This window comes from Halichoerus grypus, chromosome 13 (assembly GCF_964656455.1).
Source record: "Halichoerus grypus chromosome 13, mHalGry1.hap1.1, whole genome shotgun sequence".
Classification (NCBI taxonomy): Eukaryota; Metazoa; Chordata; class Mammalia; order Carnivora; family Phocidae; genus Halichoerus; species Halichoerus grypus.
In genome coordinates this window covers 36,034,092-36,059,493 of record NC_135724.1, presented here as the reverse complement: position 1 = coordinate 36,059,493, position 25,402 = coordinate 36,034,092, and the positions used below count along the sequence as shown (strand labels likewise).

The 25,402-nt window shown below is 48.8% G+C and overlaps 1 protein-coding gene across 3 annotated transcripts in view; it reads left to right on the top strand.

The window, feature by feature from the left end:
* The first annotated feature begins 25 nt into the window (after nt 1-25).
* Nucleotides 26-25,402, top strand: part of MOCOS (molybdenum cofactor sulfurase) — a 57,697-nt gene continuing 32,320 nt past the window's right edge. For all 3 annotated transcript variants that reach the window (XM_036095766.2, XM_036095765.2, XM_036095764.2), the window contains exons 1-8: nt 26-349; nt 6,364-6,453; nt 9,424-9,490; nt 10,623-11,264; nt 13,454-13,530; nt 15,899-16,098; nt 19,278-19,394; nt 20,308-20,766. In XM_036095766.2, the coding sequence (XP_035951659.1) occupies nt 208-349; nt 6,364-6,453; nt 9,424-9,490; nt 10,623-11,264; nt 13,454-13,530; nt 15,899-16,098; nt 19,278-19,394; nt 20,308-20,766 (1,794 nt within the window). In that variant the 5' untranslated portion in view covers nt 26-207. The remainder of the gene's footprint in view (nt 350-6,363; nt 6,454-9,423; nt 9,491-10,622; nt 11,265-13,453; nt 13,531-15,898; nt 16,099-19,277; nt 19,395-20,307; nt 20,767-25,402) is intronic.

The window sequence follows — 25,402 nt, the reverse complement described above, 5'->3', positions numbered from 1 at the left end:
CCCCCAGGCAAAGGGCCGCAAAGAAGTGAAACTCCGTGAGTCAGCGCGGCTGGCAAGCGGGGCCGCCCGGAGAGGCGCCGCCCTCGGCCGCGGACCAGGTGCCCTTGGAGGACCGGGAGGTGCGGCGGGGGCGGAGTCGCCGCCCGCCGGCCTCGGCATTTCCCCCCGGCCCGGCGGCCTGGACGGCGCGGCGGGCGGCCCTGGGTCATGGCCGGCGGGGCGGCGCCCCGGGGTGCCGAGCTGCTGGCCTTCGCGAGGTTCCGGGAGTCGAGCAAGCAGCCGCTCGCCTATGGCTATGGCCCGGGCAGCCTGCGGGAGCTGCGCCAGCGGGAATTCAGCCGCCTGGCAGGTGAGGCCGTCCGGGCCACCTGTGTGGGGTGGGCAGGGAGGACGTGGCGGGGGCGCTTGTGTTCTGGAACTGACGTGGAAGGAGCTGTGGCGCTAGGTGGGAGCAGCTCACCTTATTTGGGATACATTTTGGATCGAAAGACCTGAACGGACGTGTCCGCGCGTCCGCTTCGTGGACCCGGCTCCCTGAGGTCCCACCTGCAGCCCAAGATTTCTTGCTCCTCTAGCTCCTTAGACTTTCCCGTCGTGCAGCGCCAACCTACTCCTTACTCACCTGTCCTCGCCGTCCGCGGGTCTGGCTTAGGGATTCCTTTTGCTCTCGGTTGCCACGAGACCCCCGGCTTAAAGGTCCGACTGGAGCCACGGTTGCAGAATGCAGGAATGTCCGGAGCCCCTGACTGTTCAGGTGCTCGCCTGCGGACGGGTGCAGTGCGTGGCTGGCCCGTGCGCCGGGTTGGGACCGCGCCTCGGGGGGCGCGCGCGGCTGGGACCGAGAGGTACAGCGTCTGGAGGCTGAGCTCGCAGCATCTTTTATTTTCGAAGCCTCATTTTTCTCCCTCGTACAGTCAGAACAATGCCTCCGAACTCTAGCTCGCTGGGGCACTCGCATTAGCAAACCGTGCAGTGTGAGCTTTAAGTACAGGACGAGCCTGTAAATTGGACACGAAGACCGGGATCACAACGTCCTTTTGATTTCCGCAAGGCAGAACAGGCTGGTTAATTTTAAATCGAAGGGCGCCTGGGTGGCTCAGTCGGTAAGCGTCTACCTTCGGCTCAGGTCATGATCTCAGTGTCAGGGGATCGAGCCCCGCATCGGGCTCTCTGAGGAGAGCCTGCTTCTCCCTCTGCCTGCCGCTCCCCTTGCTTGTTCTGTCTCTCTCTCTCTCTGTCAAATAAATAAATAAAATCTTTAAAAATAAATAAATTTTAAATCGAGCTCCACCTGGCCCCGTGGCCTTGCCCAGCCATTGCTGCAGGGCAGGAGGGCTCCCACACCGGTGGGGTCTCACTCTTTTGCCACGGACCTCATGTGAGGGTCTTCTGGAGCCTTAGAACGGCCTGCGGGTGGAGCAGGGAGGGACAGAAGGTAAGTGGGCATGGTGGCGGCAGCAGGCACCGGGATTTGAGGGGTACTTACTGTGTCGAGATGAACAACTGTGACTGCGCCCCAGCTTGTGGCAAAACAGCAATAGCGATCTCACGGTTCATTAATCAGGTAGCTGATTTCAGCTCTTCTGGGTCATTCCCTCGTGTTTGGGGTAGTGACCGTTTTGTCCCTTTGGCGGCTCGCAGGGCTGTGGCCTCCTCTCTGTGTGTCTCCTGTCTGTACTTCAGTAGGGAATCTCAGGAGGGAGACAGGGGACCTTCTGGGGCCTCTCTACTACCTCCCCATTCTTCCCAGTGGCACATTCACGTGGAGGAGCACCTCACCCCCCCGATTCTGCCCGCCGTCCCTGACAGGTATTATTTCGGAAATTTCCACCCGAGAAGTAGGCTGGTACAATGAACACCCACAGGTGTGGAGGGAGGGAAGGAGGCTCCCCATTCTTTTGAAGCAAATCTCAGAGGCTGTTAGCATGCAGTCCATAATTATTTCTGCACCACACCTGCTTAATCCCCTAATCCTCCAGCTCTGGTCCCTCACACCCATCACTGGCTGACCTCTCCCCTCAACACTCCCCTGGGAAAGTAGAGGTATGTTCTGGGCCCCTACTTGTTTCACGTGTGTCCCTCAGAGGGCAGCACCTTTTCCCTTAAATGGAAAATTTAAATGTGATAGCCAGGATCTGAGGCTGGCCTTCAGAGCCCCTTTAACATCTACTGTATTGTATTCTGTCTGTCTGTCTGTCTATCTCTCTATCTATCTAGTGCAAGTTCCTAGCATTTCCTCTACATTAAGACTTCAAATAGACATTTTGTGGATTAAATCCACCCGTCCCACAGCTGGGAATCTTGGAACATATCCACTTTTTTCTCTCTCATGGGGCAGGGAAAAACAAACAAAACAAAATAACATAACTTTCACCTCCTCTTCCTTTCCCCTTCCTCCTTCCCCTCATAGTTTTTGTGCGGGTTTGAGAGTTTATCTGGTTAAGGGGTAGCTCTAGATAATTACATGCTTAATCTTCAAATGCTGAAATATTTTGCCCAACCAATGGGATGGGAATTCCCTTGTCTTGGTGAAGGGAGCCTATTGAATTTTCAGATGTGGTTCAAATGGTTCTTGAAGCCTCAGGGTGCCAGTGGATGGCCACTCACCCTATGTGGAACTGAGAACTGAAGAAGCATGATCTAGAAGAGACCCTGGAATTTCCTTCTTGAAGACCCAATGCCAGTGGGTTTGGGGATCATTTGCCTGATTCTTCTAATAATAGCCAAATCTCATGAAGTGTTACTGTGTGCCAAGCACTAAACTGGGCTCTGTTTACCAACTCTTTTAACCCCCATCCCATCTGCAGATGAAGGAACAGGGACCCAGAATGGCTAGTGGTAGAGCAGGATTCAATCAAGTTGGTTGACTGGGATTCCGCGCTGTTAACCACGATGCTAACTGACTCCTCCCAAGATCACATCTCTAGCTAATCTAACATGGCTGCCTGGATTTGCAAAATTACTGGACCAAAGGCCAAAGCAGGCTTCTCCCAAAAGCCTTCCTGGCCCTGCAGAAGACCGTGGCCAAGGCATATGGTGTTCCCCAGGAACTAACTTTTTGGACTAGGTAGTACATTTACACAGCACTCAAAATGTGCCAAGGGAGGGTAGGGAATGGCTAGGGAGACCCCTCTTACTCCAGCCACAGCCATGGTGGCTGCCCCCGAGTCAGCTCCTGCCCCTTGGGTCCTGTGTGCCTTTTGAGTTGTTGTCTGTATTTATATGAGTGTGTACAGTTTTTTTTTTTTTAATTACACAGTTGAGCCATAACATCTGTTACCTGACATAGTTTACATTTCTTTGTTTATGGTCTTTCTCTATCACTCTCATACTAGCTTCTCTTTTGTCTACTCTTATGTCTCCGCTACTTAGAACAGTGCCGGGCACACAGTAAATACTCAATAATGTAAAAATATAAGAAGCTAGGAAATAAAAGGAAACTTAATTGACCTGGTAAAGGCTATCTACAAAAAACCCCACAGCTAATATCATACTTACTGGTGAAAGAGTGACCGCTTTGCCCGTAAGATCAGGAAGCAGACAAGGATATCTGGTCTCACCACTTCCATTCAGCATTGCACTAGAGGTTCTAACCAGGACAATTAGGCAAGAAAATGAAATAAAAGTTGCCCAGATTGGAAAGGAAGAAGTGAACCATCTCTATTTGTGGATAACACAATCTTACAAAAAGAAAATCCTTAAAGAATCCACATATAAAACTGGTAGAACTAAAAAACAAGTTCAGCAAGGTTACAGGATACAAGCTCAATATACAAACATCAACCTGATTTCTATACACTAGTAAGAAAAGCTATGCAAATGAAATACAGGAAAGCATCAGAAAGAATAAAATACATAGGAATAAATTTATCAAAGGAGGTACGAGACTTAAACAGCGAAAACTACAAAATGTCATTGAAAGACATAAAGGAAGACCTAAATCAATAGAAAGACATCCTGTATTCGTGAATTTGAAAACTAAATATTGCAAAGATGGCAATACTCCCCAAACTGACCTACAGATTGAATGTCATTACAATCAAAATCCCAGGTACCTTTTTGCAGCAACTGACAAATTGATCCTAAAATTCATAGAAATGGAAGGGACCCAGAATAGCCAAAGCAACCTTGGAAAAGAAGCAAGTTGAAGGACTCACATTTCCCATAAAAGTAACGTAAGTAAAATTTATATAAAGTAACAGTAATCAAGACAGCATTGTATTGGTATGAGAACAGATGCATAGAACAATGGAGTAAAATTGTAAATCTAGAAATAAACACATATGTCTATGATCAATTGCTTTTTAACAGAAGGCCAAGACTATTCAATAGAGGAAAGAATAGTCTCCAACAAATAGTGTTGGGGCAGCTGGTATCCACACGCAAAAGATTTATGAAACTGGACCCCTACCTCACACTGTATTCAAAAATTAACTGAAAATGGATCAAAGTCCTAAATATAAGAGCTAAAAATATAAAACTCTTAGAAGAAAGCATAAGCAATAATCACCAGGACCTTCGATTAGGCAATGGTTTCTTATGACACTAAAATTACAAGCAATAGTAACAATAGAAATAGACAAATTGGACTTGATCAAAATTAAAAACTTTTATGCTTCAATGGACACCACCAAGAAAGGACAACCTGCCGAATGGGAGAAAACAGATGTCCCCACAAAAACTTGCACATAAGTAGTCATGGCAGCATCACTTATAATAGACAAAAAATGGAAACAACCCACGTTTATCATTGGATGAATGGATAAACAAAATGTGGTGCATCCACACAATGGAATGCTATTCAGTCATAAAAAGGAACGACATGAAAATATGGATGCACCTGAAAAATACTATGCTAAGTGAAAGAAGTCAGACACAAAAGGCCATGTAGTGTATGATTCCATTTATATGATATGCCCAGAATCGGCAAATCTGTGGAGACAGAAAGTAGATTGATTAGTGGTTGCCAGGGACTGGGGCTGGATGGTTGGGGAGTGATTGGTAATGGGTATGGGCTCTCTTTTTGGGATGAATGAAAATGTTGTAAAATTAGACAGTGGTGATGGTTGCACAATTTTGTGAATCTGCTAAAAATACCACTAAAAGGGTGAATTTTATGATATGAGAATTATATCTCAAAAAGCTGTTAAAAAAGAAACAAAAAAATCCATTCTGCACAAAACAAACAAAAATTTAAGTGAATGAAAGAAGGAATGAATCTATTCACATTGTATGTTCTCAGAAGTGTATCTCAGAGTTTGCTCCATGTCAGTCCTTATAAAGTACTACATGGAGGTACAAGAATTCTTTATTTTAAACACATGTTCATGGATATTTAAGTCATTTCCAATCTCCTGCTATTGCAGACAATGATGCACTAAATGTCCTCACATGCAGGCCATTTCACAAACCATGGGTATTTATAAATGAATTCCTAGAAGAGGGATTGCTAGGTCAAAGAGGGTTTGCATTTTATTTTATTTTATTTTATTTTACTTTTTAAAGATTTATTTATTTATTTGAGAGAGAGAGAGAGAACACGGGGGAGGAACCATGGAAGAGGGAGAGAGAGAATCCTAAGCAGACTCCCTGCTGATTTTGGAGCCCAATGTGGGGCTCGATCCCATGACCCTGAGCTCATTACCTGAGCCGAAACCAAGAGTCGGATGTTTAACCAACTGTGCCACCCAGGTGCCCCACGGGTTTGCTTTTTAAAGTGTGACCGATATTGCTAAATTGCTGCCCATAAAAAAGTTGTATCATTGTAGCCCCCTACCAGCCATGTACCAGTGGGCCTGTTTTCCAGCACCCTCACCCACACGGTGAGTCACCCAACCTTCTGGTCTCCACCGTCTGATGGGAAAACCTTGGTATCTCATTCTCATCTGAATTTGTCTGTCTCTGTTGATGAGAGAGGCTAGAAAGATCATTTACAATCCTAGTAGTGTCCGAAGCTCTCGGAGCTGTCCTAGGGTTGAGGGATATAGAATTCACTGGGAAATCAGAATCAGGGTTCGGCTGCCAGGGAAGCGGCAAAGAAATCCCAGGAAGGAAGTGAGTCATAATGTGAAATTGCTTTACTGTCGTGAATCACAAATGTCTGTTGGGTTCCTCCTCTGTGTGGGATGTTGTTCCAGGGTCACAAAAGAGCTGGCTAATCAGGAAGGCTTGCTCGGGCTCTAAAGGTCATTCAAGATGGAAAGTGCAACCTTTCATTGCTCATGCCTCCACTTGGATTAAGGAGCTCCTATCAAGAGGCTGGGAGAAGTCAGGAGCCTGGTGGTGCCCCCTGCTCAAGCTCTAGGTGAAATGAGTGGAACACATCTGAAAAATAACCACAGCTTTATTCTGTTTTTTTTTCAGGAACTGTCTACCTTGACCATGCAGGAGCCACACTGTTCCCCCAGAGTCAGCTCACGAGCTTCACTAATGATCTCATGGAAAATGTTTATGGTAAAGAACAACACACCAAAACTGATTTTTGTACTTGATAGGAGCCAACTACACTCAGCTGACATATCTCTGCTTACCAAATGTCAGATTAATAGACCAGGACTGTGCTGAGCACACAGAGCTGAATGGGCCCCATGGGAGAGGGGGTTCAGCAAGCCCTCGGGTCAGTCCCTGTAACACAAGCGCTGCCAGGATAGGAAAAATTAGCTCAGGGACACACAGTTTACTTCCAGAAGGAGGGGTCAGTGTCAGAAGGGCACAGAGGTACAAAGGTGCTATGTTTATGGCAGGATGACCCTGTGGGATAGTACAGTGCAGAGGGTGGGGTGGTGGGAAGGACATTCATGCATTTTTTTTTTTTAAGATTTATTTATTTATTTGAGAGAGAGCATAAGCAGGGGGGAGGGGCAGAGGGAGAGGGAGAGAGAGAACCTCAAGCAGACTCTGCACTGAGTGCAGAGCCCGATGTGGGGCCAGATCTCACGACCCTGAGAGATCAGGACCTGAGCTGAAACCAAGAGTCGGACACTTAACCGACTGTGCCACCCAGACGCCCCCATTCTTCCACTCCATAAATGTCTGTTGAGCCACTTTGCTATGGGGAGCACGGTGCTATCTTGAAAACAGAGGAAGCACAGTCCCTGCCTTCATGGGCTGTGATCTAGTCAACACAGGACCTTAATCAAGTGAGCTCCCAATAAATGTAAATGACCAGCCCTGTGAAGGGCTATGAACCAAAGGCCCCTGATCCCATGGGGGGTGTGGCTGCAGAGACACAGCATTGGCAGTGTGAGTGTCAGGAGAAGCTGCCTTGGGAGGGGGGTGAGTCCTGGAGGATGAGCAGGGAGTCACGCGGGAAAGAGGAGGAGAAGGGCATTCCAGACAGAGGTGCTAGCATGAACCAAGACCCTTAGTGGTTCCAGGAAGTAGCCCCGGAGCACAGAAGGGGCGGAGAGTGGAGGAGGTCTGAGTGGAGAGGAAGGGAGGGGCATTGTACGTGCCCTGCGGAGTTCGATGTTTATTCTAGAAAGCATGGGCAGTCACGGCAGCGTGTGATGAGGAGGTCAGCCTGGAAAGGGAGCCTGAACTAAAGGCAGATGCAGCAGGGATGAGAGCGGTGAGTGCCCCGGTGTCCTGAGCACTCACTCACCTCAGGGACTGCTCCAGACGCTTGAGCTCCACCCTCCCCTCCGTTCTCCCCGCAAACGAGGGAACAGGTGCTGCTCTCAGACAAGCTAAGGTATAGGTTCTGTCCTGTCTCACAGGTGAGGAAACCGGGCCCCAGACAGAGTAGGTGGCTAACCCATGGCCACGCACTCAGGAGGCACCCAAGCTGGGGGAACTGCATCTCCACGCATTGGGCTCCAGAGCACCAGCCCTTAGCCCGCACCAGACCCCCTCAGTTCAGGGCAATTCTGTCGTGCCACACTAAGATCCTGGGCAGCCAGCAGATCTTTAAATCTGGGGAATAGTTTCTAGGGGAGATGCCAGTGAGGGACTTCATTTTGATCTTAATCCGTGATTTGCAAAGAGATCCACAAGTCTTGAACCTTTCAAGATCATAACTGTGGGAACTTTGAGAGGTGACAGCATCTAGACTGTAGGTGGTGCTAATGTTGTGGAGCTAAAAACCAGGGCACTGAGAGTCAGTAAGGGTAAGTACCGAGTCCCACTGGTTACTCGTGCATATGGAAAAGGAACACTGGTAGCTTCAGTGGCCAGAAATCCAGTGTGACCAGATGGCATGGTATGAGAAAAGAAACGAACAAACCCTAAAACAAAAAGGGTCACTACTGCGTTAACGCGCACCTCCGGTCCCGCGCCTGTGGTCCTGCTCCCGAGAAATACTTGTGCCTGATCCCTGCACGCCTCGCCCCTTGAGAGGTCTGTGTCCCCGTCTGGGGGCCGTGTTTTGAGGGAGGTAATGATACTATGGGATACACTCAGGGGGGATCCAAGGAGGGGAGAAAAACTAGAAATTGACAAGTGAAATTAGGAGAGACGTTAGTAAGGAGAGATGTGATGGCCCCCTTCACATTTTGGAGGAATTAGATGTGTTTCTGCAGGAATGATGCCAGTTGCAGGGGTGTGAACACAGGGCAACAGATGGGGATTTAGATTAAGTGGCGTTCATGGCTCTGTCTCATGGTTAGGGGAGAGGGCGGCCTCCTGAGGTTGTGTACTTGGTTCCCTGGAATTATCAGAATCCCCTGTCAGGGAACTTGCAGAAAAGGTTCTTACATTGGCCTGGTTGCCTGTGAGCCGACTTACAGCTCCAGAATGTTCTTCCTGGATCCCACCTCGTTCAACAGGGAATGGTTTATTTTTTTAAAAAATTGTTTAGAAAAATTGAGTTATATTTTAGAAATCATAAAATTCATCTATTTCAAATGTACAATTTAGTGATTTTGGTAACGTTACCAAGTGGTGCTATCACTATAAATCATTTAGAACATTTTCATTCCCCCAATAAGATCTCTGAAGCCTATTTATAGTTAATCCCTGTTGCCCCCTCAGTCCCAGGCAACCACTAATCCACTACTTTCTGAATCCCTTTCTACACCATTGCCTTTACTGGACATTTCATATAAATGGAATCAAACAATATGTGACCTCTTAGCATGTTTTTGCGGGTCGTTCATGACATAGCCAGTAGATTGTTCTTTTCTGTTGTGAATATTTTCCCATTGTGTGGGTATATGGCATCTTGTCTCTCTGTTCATCAGCTGATGGATATTCATGTTGTTCCCAGAATTTGGCTTTACCAATAAACCTGCCTACAAACACTTCTGTGCATGAATCTTTGTGTGGACATGTGTTTTCATTTCCCTTTAGGATATAGGAGTGGTATTGCTGGGTCATATAGTAGTTGTGTGCTTAACTCTTTGAGAAACTGGAGAGGGTTTTAGAGGAACACACGAGCAGAAACCGAAGTCGTGACTTGATGGCTTTGTCTCTGTAACCTGCCAGGTAATCCTCACAGCCAGAGTATCAGCAGCGGGCTCACCCACGATACCGTGGAGCGCGTACGCTACAGGTGAGTGGCACAGGTGCCAGTCTGCATGGGCGCTCCCGGGACGATGGGCTTCTTTCCTACCACCCGCCACATCCCACCAAGGTTCTGAGTTGGTTTGAGGACGATCACGTTCAGCTAAATGGTCACGTGCCCAGTGACAACCATCAGGGCCAGAGGGCGGGCAGGTGAGAGTGAGTAGGTAGGAGCGGGGCAGCCCCGAAGCACAGGCGGGCGGCCCAGAGGCGTGCACAGCTGTTGTATGGGGCTTGGGGCTGACGCCAGAGTGCCTGGGGGCCAGAGTGACCAGGAGGGACCCAGTTTCCTAAGTCTCATTTTCAGAGAGAGGAAAAACGTTTCCTTTAGGCTTTCCTCTAATGTTTCATTAGGCACCGTTCATCCTCCCTCCCCAACCTTTTTACTAATATGTGCACCTGAAACAGCTCTTTATATTTTTCCACATGTAATAATTGGTTTTTAGTAAGTAATTTCCAAGTGGTGCTTAAAGTTACTTGAGTTGATATAATTTCAAGTTATTTCCAATTTGCAAGGGATGCTGGGCTGCCAATATTAAAGGCACCATGAAACAAGTTGGTGACTTAAGCCTCGCTGTGATAGAGCCAGAGAGCAGACCAAGGAGAGAGTGTTTTCTAGGATTGAGAAAGGTTGTTGTGGATTTTTATCTTTTTTTAAAACATTTATTTATCTGAGAAAGAGAGAGACAGAGTGCGAGAGCACAGGGCAGGAGGGGAAGAGGGAGAGAGAGAATCCCAAACAGATTCCCCGCTGAGCATGGAGCCCAACGCTGGGCTCGATCTCACGACCCTGAGATCATGACCTGAGCAGAAATCAAGAGTCAGAGGCTTGGAGCCTCGACCGACTGCGCCACCCAGGTGCCCTGTAGATTTTTATCTTCTCTATCGAGGGTGGGGACATGGGAGGTGAAGCTGCTTTTGCCAATTAGAACCTGTTTGTCATTTCCTCGTGCAGCTTGCTCTGCACCTGCCCTCACTTGGCCATTGTGGCAAAGCTGATCTGGGTTTTTTCCTAAATACGAAGGCAGAGAGAGAGGTCCTAAGTAGTAGAGATACAGCTGCCTCCGAGCATGTGGACCCAGGGAGACCATGGAGTTGGCATGACGCTGTGCTTCTTCCAGGATTCTGGCGCACTTCCACACCTCCCCAGAGGACTACAGCGTGATTTTCACGGCAGGGAGCACGGCTGCTCTTAAGCTGGTGGCAGAGGCCTTCCCGTGGGTGTCCCCGGGCCCGGAGAGCAGTGGGAGCCGCTTCTGTTACCTCACCGACAGCCACACCTCCGTGGTGGGCATGAGGAAGGTCACCATGGCCATGAACGTCACCTCCGTCCCGGTCAGGCCAGAGGACATGTGGTCGGTGGAGACACAGGGCGCGGCCGCCCGTGACCCCGACTGCCAGCTTCCGCATCTGTTTTGTTACCCCGCGCAGAGTAACTTTTCCGGAACCCGATACCCCCTGTCCTGGATACGAGAGGTCAAGGCCGGGCGGAGGTGCCCTGTGAGCGTGCCTGGGAAGTGGTTCGTGCTGCTCGATGCAGCCTCCTACGTGAGCACCTCCCCTTTGGACCTGTCGGTTCACCAGGCCGACTTTGTCCCCCTCTCCTTCTATAAGATCTTTGGATTCCCTACCGGCCTGGGCGCTCTGCTGGTGAATAATCGTGTGGCTCCTCTGCTGAGGAAAACCTACTTTGGAGGGGGCACAGCCGCGGCGTACCTTGCAGGAGAAGACTTCTATATCCCGAGACGCTCGGTGGCTGAAAGGTAACCTCACCGGGGCAGTGGCTGGCTGGAGTTCAGCAAGGGGGCTGGCCTGTGTCACCTACAGGGTTGTGCAAGGGACCAGACTGGCCACTGGGGTCAGGGGGCTTGGAGTCGGAGGCAGGGATGGAGGCTGGCGGCCGGGCTCAGATCTGGGAGGCGGAGGCTGGCTGGGGCGTGCCCTAGGCGGCTCAGTGAACTGGGCCCCCATTTGTGGGCTTCTCCACAGCTACGAGAGGACGAGGGCTGCAGGCAGGAGAGGTGAAGGGCTCTCAGGAGAGGAAGGAGGGTGGGCCACCAGGCCTTTTCCCAGAGCACAGACAAGAGGTGCAGCAGTTTATTCAAGCAGTCCTTTAAAAGATGGCATCATTTGGAACAAGTTAGCGAACGGACGGCCCAGCTGGTGATTCAGCTGCGGAGTCCACTCAGCCTGGCAGCTGGTGGGCAAGAAGATTCCGTTAATTCAGAAGCCACCAGACGTGTGGGGCGCTGTTAACAGCCGCGTGTGTAAGCCCTGTGAGTGACAAAGCGACTTTGAGGGCAGGCAGCTACTGGCCGGCAAATGGCATAGGCCTCAGCCGGCTTTGTGGGTTTCTGTTTCTTCCTCAGGCTACAGGGCAGGCGGCGTGGGGAGCCAGGAGCTCTCCCAGGGGGTGATGGCTGGGCCCGTAAGGTCGAAGGCGGGAGAGGGTGAAAATGACAGTTGACCCAGAGTTCTGCTGGGGCCAACATCGGGGAACACCATGGGATTGGGCCAGGGAGCTAGTCACCCTGCTGGTGCATCAGAAGGCCCGGGCCTGGATGGGAAGGCGGGTCAGATCCCCCACAGATCCGGGGGCAGACTCAGGGTTCTGCAGATAGGGCCGTGTCCCCAGCAGTAGAGTCAGTCAGTGGTCAAGTGTGTAGGCCCCAGAGCTGGGTTGCTGGCGGGGGAATCCTGGCTTTACCGCACACTAGCTGTGGGGACATGGACGTGTGACTTGGTCTCTGCACCTCATGTTTTTCTTTCTTTTTTTTTTTTAAAGAAACAGAATCTTCTTTATTTTTATTTTTTTTATGATTTTATTTATTTATTTGACAGAGAGAGACAGAGAGCACAAGCGGGGTGGGGTGCGGGGGTGGGTAACAGCAGAGGGAGAGGGAGAAGCAGACTTCCTGTTGAGCAGGGAGCCCGATGAGGGGCTCGATCCGAGGACACTGAGATCATGACCTGAGCCATCCAGGCGCCCCTCTTTTAATTCTTAAAGCTTCATATTAAAATATGAAGCATAATATTTCCACTGAAAGCTTCAACTTGCTTTGATAACTCACAGCCTGGCCCACAGAGGCTGCCGTTTGTCACCATCCTTCATCCCCATGCTCCCTGAAACCTCCTGTTACCGAGCTTCCCCCCTCTCCTGCAGTAGTCTGAAGACTGACTCTGCTTGACAAAGCCTGGGTCCCATCCTGTCCCTGCTCTCTGCTCAGAGCTCTTCAGACACAAGGTATCTCCCCAAGGTAGATGTTCTCTGACTTTATCTCCTACCACTCTCCACCTTGCCAGCTCATTCCCAACTCATTCCCAGCTCATGCACACTCACTCCCGGCCGCACTGATGTTCTTACCGTTCGGGAAGTGTGCCTGCCTCGGCCTCCTCAGGGTGTTTGCTGCAGTCTCTCCCTGGGACGCCATTTCCCTCTGAAACTGTGAACTCAGCTGTTTAAAAGATGATACTTGGGTTCCATAGAGTTTGGAACGATAGTGTTTCCAAGATGATGTGTGGTTCCATAGAGTTTGGGATCACTGACATGTAGTACATTGATCATGCTTAACTGATGCCCTGTCAGTGGTGTTCTCTTGGGGTCAAGGGCAGCATTTCAAGGGCCCGAAGCACTTGAGGTTTTGTCAAAATCTTCATGGGGGCAGGATAGCATTTCTCAAGGTGGTGACTGTCTTTTAGCTCCCTTTACCCCTGTGGCCATCCTCTCCCAAGAAAGCTGCCGAGCAAGTCAGGGCCAGAGGTGGCCCCATGGGTCTTGGTGTGCGAAGCCCTCTGTCCTGACGGGGAGAACGAGCAGTGGTTTATAAGGCAGCAGAAAGAAGGTATTCAGAGATTATGGCTAAGCCTAAAATCAGAACCTTGTTACACTCCACAGAATGCACACAGAGAAGTTGGCCACGGCTTGACCTTGTTTCCCTCAACACTGTTACAGGTTTGAAGATGGCACCATCTCGTTCCTTGATGTGATAGCACTAAAACATGGATTTGATGCCCTAGAGCGCCTCACAGGTCAGTGGACCCTTTCCTCCGTGTCAGATTTGCTCCCGGAATGGGCACGGTTTAGGTAAGGACATGGGTCTGTGTGAGTGGCTGGCACTTGGCTGCTGAACCCTGGATGAAGTTGAAGCTTATTCTCAAGAACTTCAGAATGACTTCTGAGGCAAGAGCAAGAGACTGAGGTGCCTTTGTTGTTGTTGTTGTTGTTGTTGTTGTTGTTTTGCCAGTTAAAAGAACATTTTAATGAGTAAGAGATATTATAAATTGGAGATGAGTAGCTTCATAGTCCCTGGACTGGGAATGGTTACAGATCCGGAGACCTCATTCCGCCGTTCCCTTGCTGGGTCCTCCCTCCTGTCACACGGGGGAGCTGTATGTTGAGCCCACTTTGCCCATGAGGAGCTAATACTCAGGTTAAATGCCTTCCCCAGGGTCAGGGACCTAGTAATTGAGAGGGCAGGGATTTCAGCCTAGACCATAACAATGCCTAACCCTGGCGCGCCTGGTGGGGCTCAGTCGGTGAAGCCTCTGCCTTCGGCTCAGGTCATGATCCTGGGGCCCTGGGGTCGAGCCCCGCATCGGGCTCCCTGCTCCGCAGGATGCCTGCTTCTCCCTCTCCCACTCCCCCTGCTTGTGTTCCCTCTCTTGCTTGTCTCTCTCTCTGTCAAATAAATAAATAAAATCTTAAAAAAAAATGCCTAACCCTGAGCCCCAACCACTGTCTCTCCTGTTGACCTTTGCAATAATGCATGTTTTCTTTCCTGGTAAGTGGGGTGTGTAGGCAGGGGGGAGACATTCACTGTAGGCTGACACGCCAACAGATGTCACTTCCCATCATGTGGAGCTTGACACAAAGGTATACACGACTAGAAGAGCCTCTGACTCATGAGCCAGGCAGCCACCATCCTGTTGTGCTCCTGGGCACTCCTCCAGAGGCTGAGCTTCTAGAACTGGGTGGTACTGTTTGTACCATCCATATGGAAATGGAGTTGTGGTGAACCAGGGATGTGGCTTAATGATTAGGTAGTCCTTCCTTTCTCTCTGGTCACAATAATGAGACCCTTCAGGTTCTCAACCTGACCCTGATACTGGAGGCAGAAAGGATTCTTGGGAGGGGAGGGGTGGGTAGCCCTGATGGTAATACAGGGAGGTGAGTGGACATCATCCAGGACAAGAGGAGATAATAAAGACAAACACTGAGCGATGAACACTTTTCCAAGGGAAGATATTAATAGATACCCACACCGCAAGCTACAGGTCTGACGGGGGCCGGGGCACCTCTGAACTGAAAGCAGACTGACCATATCAGTTCCCCAATAAAGCAAACCCTGATTATTCCTACTTATTTGCTCCTTTGGAAAAAAATGTGAACTATCTGTAACATAAAATGCACCATTTTAGCCAATTTAAGTGTACGTTTCAGTGGCATTAAGTACGTTTACCTTGTTATGCAGCCATCCAGCACTGACCATCTCTAGGACTTCTGCATCATCCCAAACTGAAACCGTACCTATTCGACAGTAACTCCCCTTTGCCCCTTCCCCCAGCCCGAGTATTCTCCATTCTCCTTTCTGTCTCTATGAATTTGCCTATTCTAGGCACTTATAGAAGACACAATATTTGTCCTTTTGTGTCTGGCTTCTTTCACATGATGTTTTCAAGGTTCATCCATGTTGTAACACGTATCCTTAATTGATGTGAAGAGTGTTTAATGATTTAAACATTAAAAGAAACAGCAAAAAAAAAAAAGATACATTTAAAGATAAAATTGTGACCTGGCTGGGTCAGTTGGTGGAGTGTGTGACTGGATCTTGGGGTTATGAGTTCAAGCCCTGCATTGGGTGTAGAGATTACTTAAAAATAAATTTTAAAAAATTTAAAAAATACTAATAAAAATAAAATTGTGCATTTTTGCCATCTGTAACCCAAGGGTCTAAATTAAAAAGAGAAAAGTGAAGGATGACAAGAATTCCTTTGACGATTCCACAGAACAGCAACAGTGAGGGCCCCACATCTACACATTAACCACACGGACAGTACCACACGCTATCTACCAGTATTTACAACCATTAACCTGAGCTCCAGCTTGGTGGTTAGAATGATCTTGTTTTTCTTAAAAATGAGTGAGTGAGGGGCGCCTGGGTGGCTCAGTCGGTGAAGCGTCTGCCTTTGGCTCGGGTCATGATCTCAGGGTCATGGGATCGAGCCCCGTGTCTGGCTCCCTGCTTAGCAGGGAGTCTGCTTCTCCCTCTCCCTCTGCCTCTCCCCCTACTTGTGCTCTCTCACTCTCAAATAAATAAATAAATAAATAAGTAAAATGAGTGAGTGAATTACAGGTGAAGTTCATGTTTCTCTCTGACGTTTCACAATCGTTTTTGAGGTGGAATGGAGAATATAAAGCAGCACACCTTCACCTTGGCTCAGTACACCTACACTGCCCTGTCTGCCCTCCGGTACCCCAGTGGAGCCCCTGTGGTGCGGATTTACAGCGACTCTGAATTCAGCAGCCCGGAGGTGCAGGGTCCGGTCATCAATTTTAACGTGCTCGACCCCAGTGGGAACATCATTGGTTATTCCCAGGTGGGTCTCCTCGCCACCTCGCACCCTCATTCACAGCAGAAACGCGGTCCTCTGGCACTCTGCCGCCTTCTGGAGCCCTGAAATGTGTGGTGCGGGTCCCGGGGTGCTTGCGGCAGCTGTGTGTGAAGGGCAGCCCGGGCGTGGGTGCAGGGATCCCGGCCCTTCCTTAGAGGCTCCGTACTCTTGTTTCCACGCCGTTCTAACTGGCGTGGCTGTTTAGTTTACCAGCCCTCCTTTTTCAGCCAGAAATGGTCAATTTTGAGTGCAAGGAGAGGGAAGCAGAATGTTGATCGCAGTGGAAGGGGACAGCTGACAGCTTGCCAGCAAGGGAAGGCACCCTAAAAGAGTGTAGACAGAAAAGCGGTGTAAGACAGAATAGTACTTCTCAGGTCGTTTCATGTCTATTCAGCATGACGGCCCCAGTGACCGGATCACGGCATCACCCAAAACGTGGGCCTGTTACCACCATGTATTTGCGTGTGGCTTGGAATTCAGAACTCCTTCTTAATGACAAGTATCACAAAAGCCCTTATTTCTGCCATAGTTCATGCATATTATGAGTTCAAAGGATTTAGTAGTTTGGTTATAAAATAGTTTGTGCAAAAGTGCCCCTTGCATCTATTTTCCCATGAAAACGGGGCAAATAGTGGAGGTTGGGAACTGCTGGGGTCCTTGCCATAGCTGAGTAAGCTGGTCACTGTTCAGTCCATTAAAATGTCCAGAGTCATAGGAAGCACTCAGACATGGTGGTAGATGGTCCCCAGATGGGGTGTCACGGGCTGGCAGGGATGGGGAGCCCGAGGCCCGTCCCAGAGCATGGGTTCCTAGAGCAGCTCTGTGAGGAGCAGTTTCAATGGTCAGATAAGTTTGGAAGAAAGTGCTCATCTTCCCTTGAAAGCCATAATCCCCATTCACCTTTGTTAAATGCAGAATTTCTCAAACAAAATCCATTTTTCAAGGAAGCATATCCACCCCCTCTTCTCAATAGCCATAAACTATCTGAGGAACAAAGTTGAGAACTATGCTTCTGGGGACATGTCGATTCTTACTGGTATCTGGGAGGGGACATTTTACAACCACAGGTTGTCTCTTGGGTAGGTTTACTGTGCAGACCCCCGCTCAGTAAGTCACTGGCTGGCCGATGCCACAAGGAAGCATGCGATTTTAAATGCTTTTGGAGGATGGTGGAAAATGCATCAGGAGGAAACGTTTTGCCTTCTTAAATACACTATTCTGGGTGACTGGTAAAGTAAGTCTCATTCTTGGACCTAAATAAGTTTGTATTTCCTGCGCGGTGTGGAGGACGACAGACAGGTGACCGTGAAGTATGCTGTGTCAGGCAGAGCAGGGAGGGAACGCCTCATTTGGCCAGAGAAACCTCGAAGAGAAGAGCCCTGTGGTGGGGGCAGGGGGAGACACCTGTCTAGGTGTCCTGCTGACTGCACTAGGTCTCTTATTCCACAAGGCCGGACCCAGGACAAGTCTCCGTCTGTGTGTCTGTGGAAGCGGCTGGTCACATGAGGGACCAGTGGATTCTATGGCTGAGGCCTGGAAATCCAGCCTGGTTTCCCCGGGCTCCTTCCCTGTGTGGGAATTCCACAGGGATATTTGTGGCCTTCAGAAAGATCAGATGGTTTCATGGCTGGGTTGGGCTCTCTTTTCAGGAGATTTCAAAAGAATCTGTGATTCTTTTCAAAGTTAGCTTTCCGTAAGAAGCTTTGGGGTTCTTGTTTTTGATATCATGCCTCCTAATTCCATTCTTCCCTCTGTGGAAGTCACTCTACTCAGTGGTTAAGCATGGGGGCTCAGATTCTGACTGCCTTTTGTTGGCTCTGTGAGCTTGGGCAAGTTAGTGTAAACACTCCAAGTGTCCATGAAATGGGGATGACAAAGTACCCTGCTGATAGTGTTGCTCTGAGGACTGAATGAGATATGCTATTGAATGCCTGAGCACGGGGCCCAGTAGGAAGCAAGTGCTCAGTAAACGCTGAGCATGAAGGCACCTGGGTGGGGAGGCTCCCATGCTGCACTCTGGTCAGGCTGCTTTCTCGATGTCCCCAGATGTTGTGCTCATCCTGCTGCTGAAACCAAATCCTTCACCTGGTCAGGCACGGGCCGGGATCCCACGGGGCCCAAAGTGAGGGGGTACCGCCTCATGATGGGAAATTAGGAGAAAGGGTTAAGTGTGGCCCAAACAGCCTCTTGTAGGTGGGGGCCTTCTCTCTTCTTGAATCTTGGTGGGTTTGTGACTCGCTCATAACCAGGAGAATGCCACAGAAGGGACGCTGCGTGGCAGCCACATCAGCATTATTCCTTGGGACGTCCACTTCTGGGCCCCAAGTTACCATGTAAGAAGGTCTACACTGAGGCTGCCATGCTCTGAGGAAGCCAGCCGTGTGGAGAGGCCAAGCACAGGCCCTCTGGTGGCAGTCCTGTTTTGAGCCCTCCTGGCTGGGAGGCCAGACACACACACACACACACACACACACACACACACACACACACACACACACACACACACACACACACACACACACGTGAGTCTCCAGATGATTCCAACTCCCAGACACCACGTCACTCCCAGCCTTGGCGTCTTCTCTGCTGAGACTCGGGAAATCATGGAAAAGAGTCAAGCATCTCCTCTGCGCTCTTTCCAAATTCCTGACCTACTGTAGCTGTGAGCACAAAAAAATGGTTATTACTTTGTTCCACCAAGTTTGGTGGCTTGTTTCGCAGCAGTGGTAACACACTGTGAATGTGGGGTGTGGGGGTGGGCACAGGAGACTTCAGTTTCCAGTTGGCAGGGGTTGGGGTGGGGCAGTGAGGGAGCCTCCCGAGCAGCTACCCGTTGAAAGGAGGCCACCTGACTCTGGAGATGGGGTTGGCCTGACCCAGTGATGCTGCCAGGTCTCAGCTCTGAGCACCAGGGAATGCCTGAATTTCATTAGCAGGTCTCCACGTCACTGAACTATTTGCCCAGGCTAACGGAGCAGAGTTGCTTTCCTGAGGCCCCTCGGTTCAACCCAGAGAATGGCTTCTTCTCACTCTGACAGTCCAGGGGAGGCAGCCCTCGTCTCACCACTGTAGGAGGCGCCATTGCTGTTACAGCTGCTGGAAGCACATGCTGACTGTGTAGTGACATCCTTTAACACCGGTTTCATGTCACATTGAACCCACAGGTGGATAAAATGGCCAGTCTTTACAACATCCACTTGCGAACTGGCTGCTTCTGCAACACAGGGGCCTGCCAGAGGCACCTGGGGATAAGCGACGAGATGGTCAAGCAGCATCTTCAGGTTGGTAATGCTGGTCATCTCCCACGGTGGCCTCTCCAACCACCCTGGAGGCTGGTCTCGTGTCTGGGGTCAGAGATCCCAACCAACCATGAACTGGATTTTACTTAAAAAGAGAGAGGAAGGCCTGCTACAGAAACAAATGCAGCTTTAGATAGAATATTTGATCCTGCGGAGTGTTGTGACCCCAACTCTTTAGGTGACTGGCCTGGGTTCAGCACTGGGGCAGGTAGGTGCCCTGAGCAGCGACCGATACCAGGCGGCCCCGCTTGGAGAGGATGGGGGACCCCTCGCCTTTCTTTCCGCACCTCCCAGCAGGAGCACCCAGCCTGCGTGACCAATACTGGGCGGCCCCGCTTGGAGAGGATGGGGGATGCCTCGCCTTTCTTTCCGCACCTCCCAGCAGGAGCACCCAGCCTGCTTTGGCTTTTGTAGTGGCCTTGGCTGGTCGTTCACAGAGGGAGCATCTCTGTCTTGCCTTGTCAAAGGGCAGCTCTCAGGGATGCAGTCCTCCCTTTGGTTCTGAGAGAGGCTCAAGGGAGCGACCAGCAGGTGTTTTTCCTGCCTCAGCCCAGGGGAGACCAAGAAGCTGACCCATCACGCTTCTGAAACTTTGGTCTGTCTTTTGACGTGTCTGTGGGTTGGCATGGTGTGCGGCTCTGGGTAAATACCTTCCATGCAGTATTTCTTCTAAACTTTTTAATGATCCATTGAGATTGGTATTGAGCCCAATTTACACCTGAGCAAAGCGAGATTCACAAGGGAGTCCTTATGCTTAGGAGAGCATGGTTCAGGCACACAGTGCGTGTTACTGTTGCGGTTTCTTGTCCTGGGTTAAGTTTCTTCTCCAAAACGATTTCCAGTTTATCCATGCAGAATGAGTCCCTCTGGCTGACTTATTTCCCTTTTATCCTAGGCCGGTCATGTCTGTGGAGACAATGTGGACCTCATAGATGGGCAGCCTACAGGGTCTGTGAGGATTTCCTTTGGATATATGTCTACACTTGAGGATGCCCAGGCCTTTCTCAGGTTCATCATAGCAATGCAACTGCACCGGTCTGATGGACAGCCCCTCCCTCAGACCACCGCTGGGGAGGCTGGAGCCCCGTCAGAGAGCGAGGCTCAGGACGCCGTGCCGGCCACCACGGACAGATGTAGTTCCTCACCTCAGGAAGAGGCCCCCACAGCCTCTAGGGTTTGCAATGACTTGCCCAGCACTGTGGATGCAGGGGGTTCGCACTCACCTCCACTGATGGCCACCGGGACCCAGCAGACCCCTTCAGAGAAAGCTGTAGGAGTCCTGGAGGGGGGCCTTGGGCCACATGTCATCACCAACCTTTACCTCTACCCGATCAAATCCTGTGCTGCATTTGAGGTAAGGGTTTTAAAGGTGGCACACAGACTGCTTTTTGTTGTTGTTGTTGTTTACTTCATGACTTTTTTTTTGATAAAGTGAAGAAAAAAGGACAGAGGGTAAAGCAAAGCATGCAGAAAATCAAAATCATATTTGGAGTATCGTGACATATGAAGGGTCGTTCTCATTCTGCCTTTCTTGGTTTGGGCTGACTTTTGAACATGGCTCCGCTTGGAGGTATGCCGGAAATGATCCTGTTTCTGAATGGTGAACACCTACTTACTCTTAATAATTATAGATATAATTTTCACTGAATGCATGTGCTGGTTCCCTGCTGAAGCATTTTACATGCTTTGTTTCAGTCCATCTTTAAAACAACAATATGAGGTGCATGGGAGTATCATCCCCATTTTATAGATAGCCTGAGGGCTATTGAGGTTAAGCACTTTGCCCAGTAATTGATGAGAGAGGAAAGATTTGAATCCGGGTCTGCTGACTCCTTGGGTCAATGCTTTTATGTGACTTGTTCTGCTCAGCCCTCCCTGTGGATATGAGCTGTGTTATGTCTTGGAATGTGCCGGCCTGGTGGTTACCTGAGCTGGGAGGATGGGGCGCCCACCTTGGCTGGCCACCCGGCCCTGACAGCCCTGCGGTGGCCAAACTGAAGCTATCATTCTATGACCTGTGTGTGTCCCAAGTCCCAGGCAAAGGTCCCAGACTCCTGAGCCTCTGGAATAACAGGCTCTTTGGTTCCGGGTCAGACATACCATGGTCAGGGCTGTTTGTGGCCTGCCTTTCAGGGTGGTCCTATGGGAGCCTGTCCTCCAGGCTGAGACCGTAACAAGCAAGTTCACTTTCACTTCCTAATGGAGGAAGGTGAGAAGTCCATGTTTCCCGTGTGTGTCAGGACTCGTATTTTTCACAGACTGGTCATGTTCCATAGGATAGCCACATAGCACAGATACCCCAGGGAGGAATTAGCATCCCATTTTACAGATGAGGACACTGAGACTCAGTAAGGTTTGCTAAAGGTCTTCTATCCATCTTCTCATTCAAAAACTGCATACCAAGGACCTGCTATCTGCCAGGCCTTGGGCCAACACCTGGTATACACTGATGAGCAAAATGGAAAATGTTCCTTCCCTTAGAGAGTGCAGTATCTCAGAAGGGACAGACACAAGACCAAGCACCACTCGAGTGAATAGAATCACACTGGTGATAAGGGCCCACAAAGACATGAAGATAGAATTCTGGCAGATGGATGTCTTAGTCCATTCCGGCTGCCATAGCAAAGTGCCATCAACTGTGTGGCTTATAAACAACAAAAATTTATTTCTCATGGTTCTGGAGGCTGCAAGTCCAAGATCAAGGTGCTGGCAGATTCGATGTCCAGTGAGGGTTCACTTCCTGGTTCACAGACAGTGTCTTCTCACTGTGTCCTCACCCGGCGAAGGGGTGAGGGAGCTCTCTGGGGCCTCTTTTCTAAGATCTTTAATCACATGCATGACAGCTCCACCCTCATGATCTACTCACCTTCCAAAGACCTCCTAACCCCCAAAGTGAGGGTATTATCTGAGGTTTCCTTATGATTTCTGTCGTTTTGGCAGGAATTCCTTAAGAGTGATACTATGCTTTCTCAGTGCACCCCAGAAGGAGACACACACTGTTCATTTGTCCCAATGCTGGTGACATTAACGATCATCATTTGCTTAAGATGGGGTCTGCCAGGTTTCTCTACTGTCAAATTCATTAATAAGTAATTAATCAGTATTTCGTGGAGAGATATTTTGAGGATATGTAAATATCCTGTTCCTTGTCAAACTTTTATTCACTAGATTTAGCATCTATTGATGACTTTTGCCTAAATCAATGATTGGAATGATGATTGCAAAATGGTAATTTAAGAAATTCCATCATTCTTTTTAGATTTATTAGTTGCTATTCTATTGTAGGATAGAGCTTTCCTTCTTCCATGTTTATTTAGTCATTAATTCTTCTCTCTCTCTTTTTGTATCTTCACGGACTCATGGATGCTGATTTTGCTCTAAAGGTTGCAACCCATCTTTATCAGTATTTATTTTGATGCTTAAACTGCTGCAGACTTGGCCACCGGGCGCTCCTTCAAGTCAGATCCTGTGTCCTTTTGATATGTCCCTGTTATTCCTTGAGCATTTCCTTACTTTCTGGTGCAATAATGTGTTCTAGGCTCATTCTGTATGTCCCCTGCCTGAGAAATGGGATGGGTCATTTCATCAAAGGCACTTCACTTCTTACATCAGAGAATGACCTTGAGAAACTAATACTTGGTTGCCAAGTCTGATCCTTGACCTTGCTCCTATGCCCTCTGAGTGTACAGAGCTTAAAAATATTTGCTGTTGTGACAGATTATCATAAACTTTTAACAGGACTCATCTGATTAGATTGGGCCCACCTGGATAACCCGGGAAGATCTCCCCATTGTAGGGTCCTCAACTTTAATCGCACCTACAAGTCCCTTTTGCCTAATTCCAGGGATTAGGATGTGGACATGTTTAGGAGGACCATTATTCTGTCCACCACATATATGTACGTGTTAAGACTTTTGGGATACTCTGCATACATGTGTGCATATACATATCTGTATTTTTATATCTATCTATCTATTAACTATCGATCTATCATCTATCTCTACCAGCTAGCCATGCTCCCGATTTCCCACTAACACCTCCACTTTCAATCCAATACCACATTGTTTATTCTATCTATGCCCCTCTCCATACTTGTAACTCCTGTCAGAAACCTGGCTTCTATACTTTCACCAGATACTTATTTGCTCAACTCCTCCTTCTGTAACCAAACCCCCGCTGCAGCAGCTGAAGGCTCAGCCCCACACATGCCAGTGCCCCCCTCCCTCAGGAAGAAGAAAGGAGAAAAGGGGAAGCCAGCACATTACATTTTTAGATGACAAAATAAAAGATAGAAAATTATAGACCTATTTCCACAAATAGGTGAAGAACTGTGAAGAGTCTGAGGTTTGCCCTCCTTGTAAGCTAACCAGCTAGCCTGCCACAGTGTTCTCGATGCTGGCAGAAAACATGAGACTCCTGGGTCAGAGACAAAGGGCTTTATTACTCACAGAACAGCAGGCAGCATGAGCTTCATGTTTGTGTTGCTTCCCTATGCCCCCCAAGTCCCAAGAGGGGTTACAGAGGGGCCCAGGCGGATGGTGTGCACATGGCTGAGGAACCCCTCCCTCAGGGAACTGTACTCATAATAGGATGTGAGCAAACGTGCCGAGCCGTTGCTCAGAGGAAGACATTATAATACTGGACTGTGAGCAAACCTGTTCTTCTACCCAGAGGCTTGTATTCACTGTATTTACTTGTATTCTCTATACAAACATACTCAGAAAGGTAGTCTGGAACGAAAGGGCAGTTAGTACTTCTGCTCGTGACAACAGACACACAGAAACAAGAGACATGAAGATCGTCTCCCAGTAACACATTGTCTTCTAAGAAGTTATTTGTAATTCAAAACATATTTTCCTATAGAAATAATGATGGTGGTTTCTGGGCTTTCCTATAGAAATAATATTTAATAATAGATAAATAAGAAATAATGATGGTGGTTTCTGGGCTTTCCTATAGAAATAGTATTTAATAATAGATAAATAAATAAGAAATAATGGTGGTTTCTGGGCTTACCCGTAAAGGCATATAGACCATAATATTGCAGAGCTTGAGTGTTGGACCAACAGAAGCAGCTATAGTCTGGGGGAGACTATTGGATACATGAGAAAAATTGAAGGGAGAGGTAAAGAGATTAACACCTATGGATCATCTGATATATTTTAGTTGCTTTACATTTTATATTTCATTTTAGCTTTTAGCCAATACTATAGGAAATGATAATAATGTCCATCCTACATGTGACAAAGCCAAGACTCAGGAAGGTTAGGAAGTTGTTCAAAGCTAATAACGGTTGAGGTGGGATTTAAACCCAGGTCTGTCAGTCTCCACAGTGCCCGCACCCCCCATTACATGACATTTCCACTTCCTGAATACAGGGCTCGCCCTGCTTGAGGTGAAGCTTACCTTGACTTTCTTCCTCCTTGAGTTCTGTGCCCTCCCCCTGTGCCCTGTAACTCCCCTCCTTTACTTTCCGTGGTGCCTCAGTCTTCCCTGAGGTCCCTCACTGGAAGACCCACCCCAAAATGCCCCTTGATTAAAAATTGCTTCCCACTCTTCATCACCCACTGTTGAAGTTTTCAGGTTCTTTTGGGTAGCTGAATTGAGTGCTCAGAGGAAAACAATTGGATGAAATGGATTCCTTCACAGTTGGAGAATGATTGTCTCTTAACTATTTCAAAAGTATTTTTTTCGCCTTTGCCTATGCTTTTCTTCAGTGGAGAGCTGGTTCCAGAAGAGCCCTCACTGATGGGGCTACTGGACATGGGCTGTTGCCTGCAGTGCTGTTAGCAACTAAGCTGTGGACAAAAGTCCTGTGAAGACCTGGCATTGAAATGTCATTAGTTTTTCTCTAATGCCCTTTTTCTGTTCTAGGATCTCATCCCAGATGTCATATTATATTTAGCGGTCATGTCTCCTTAGGCTTCTGTGGGCTGTACCGGTTTCTCAGACTTTCTTTGTTCTTGATGACCTTGACAGTTTGAGGAGTA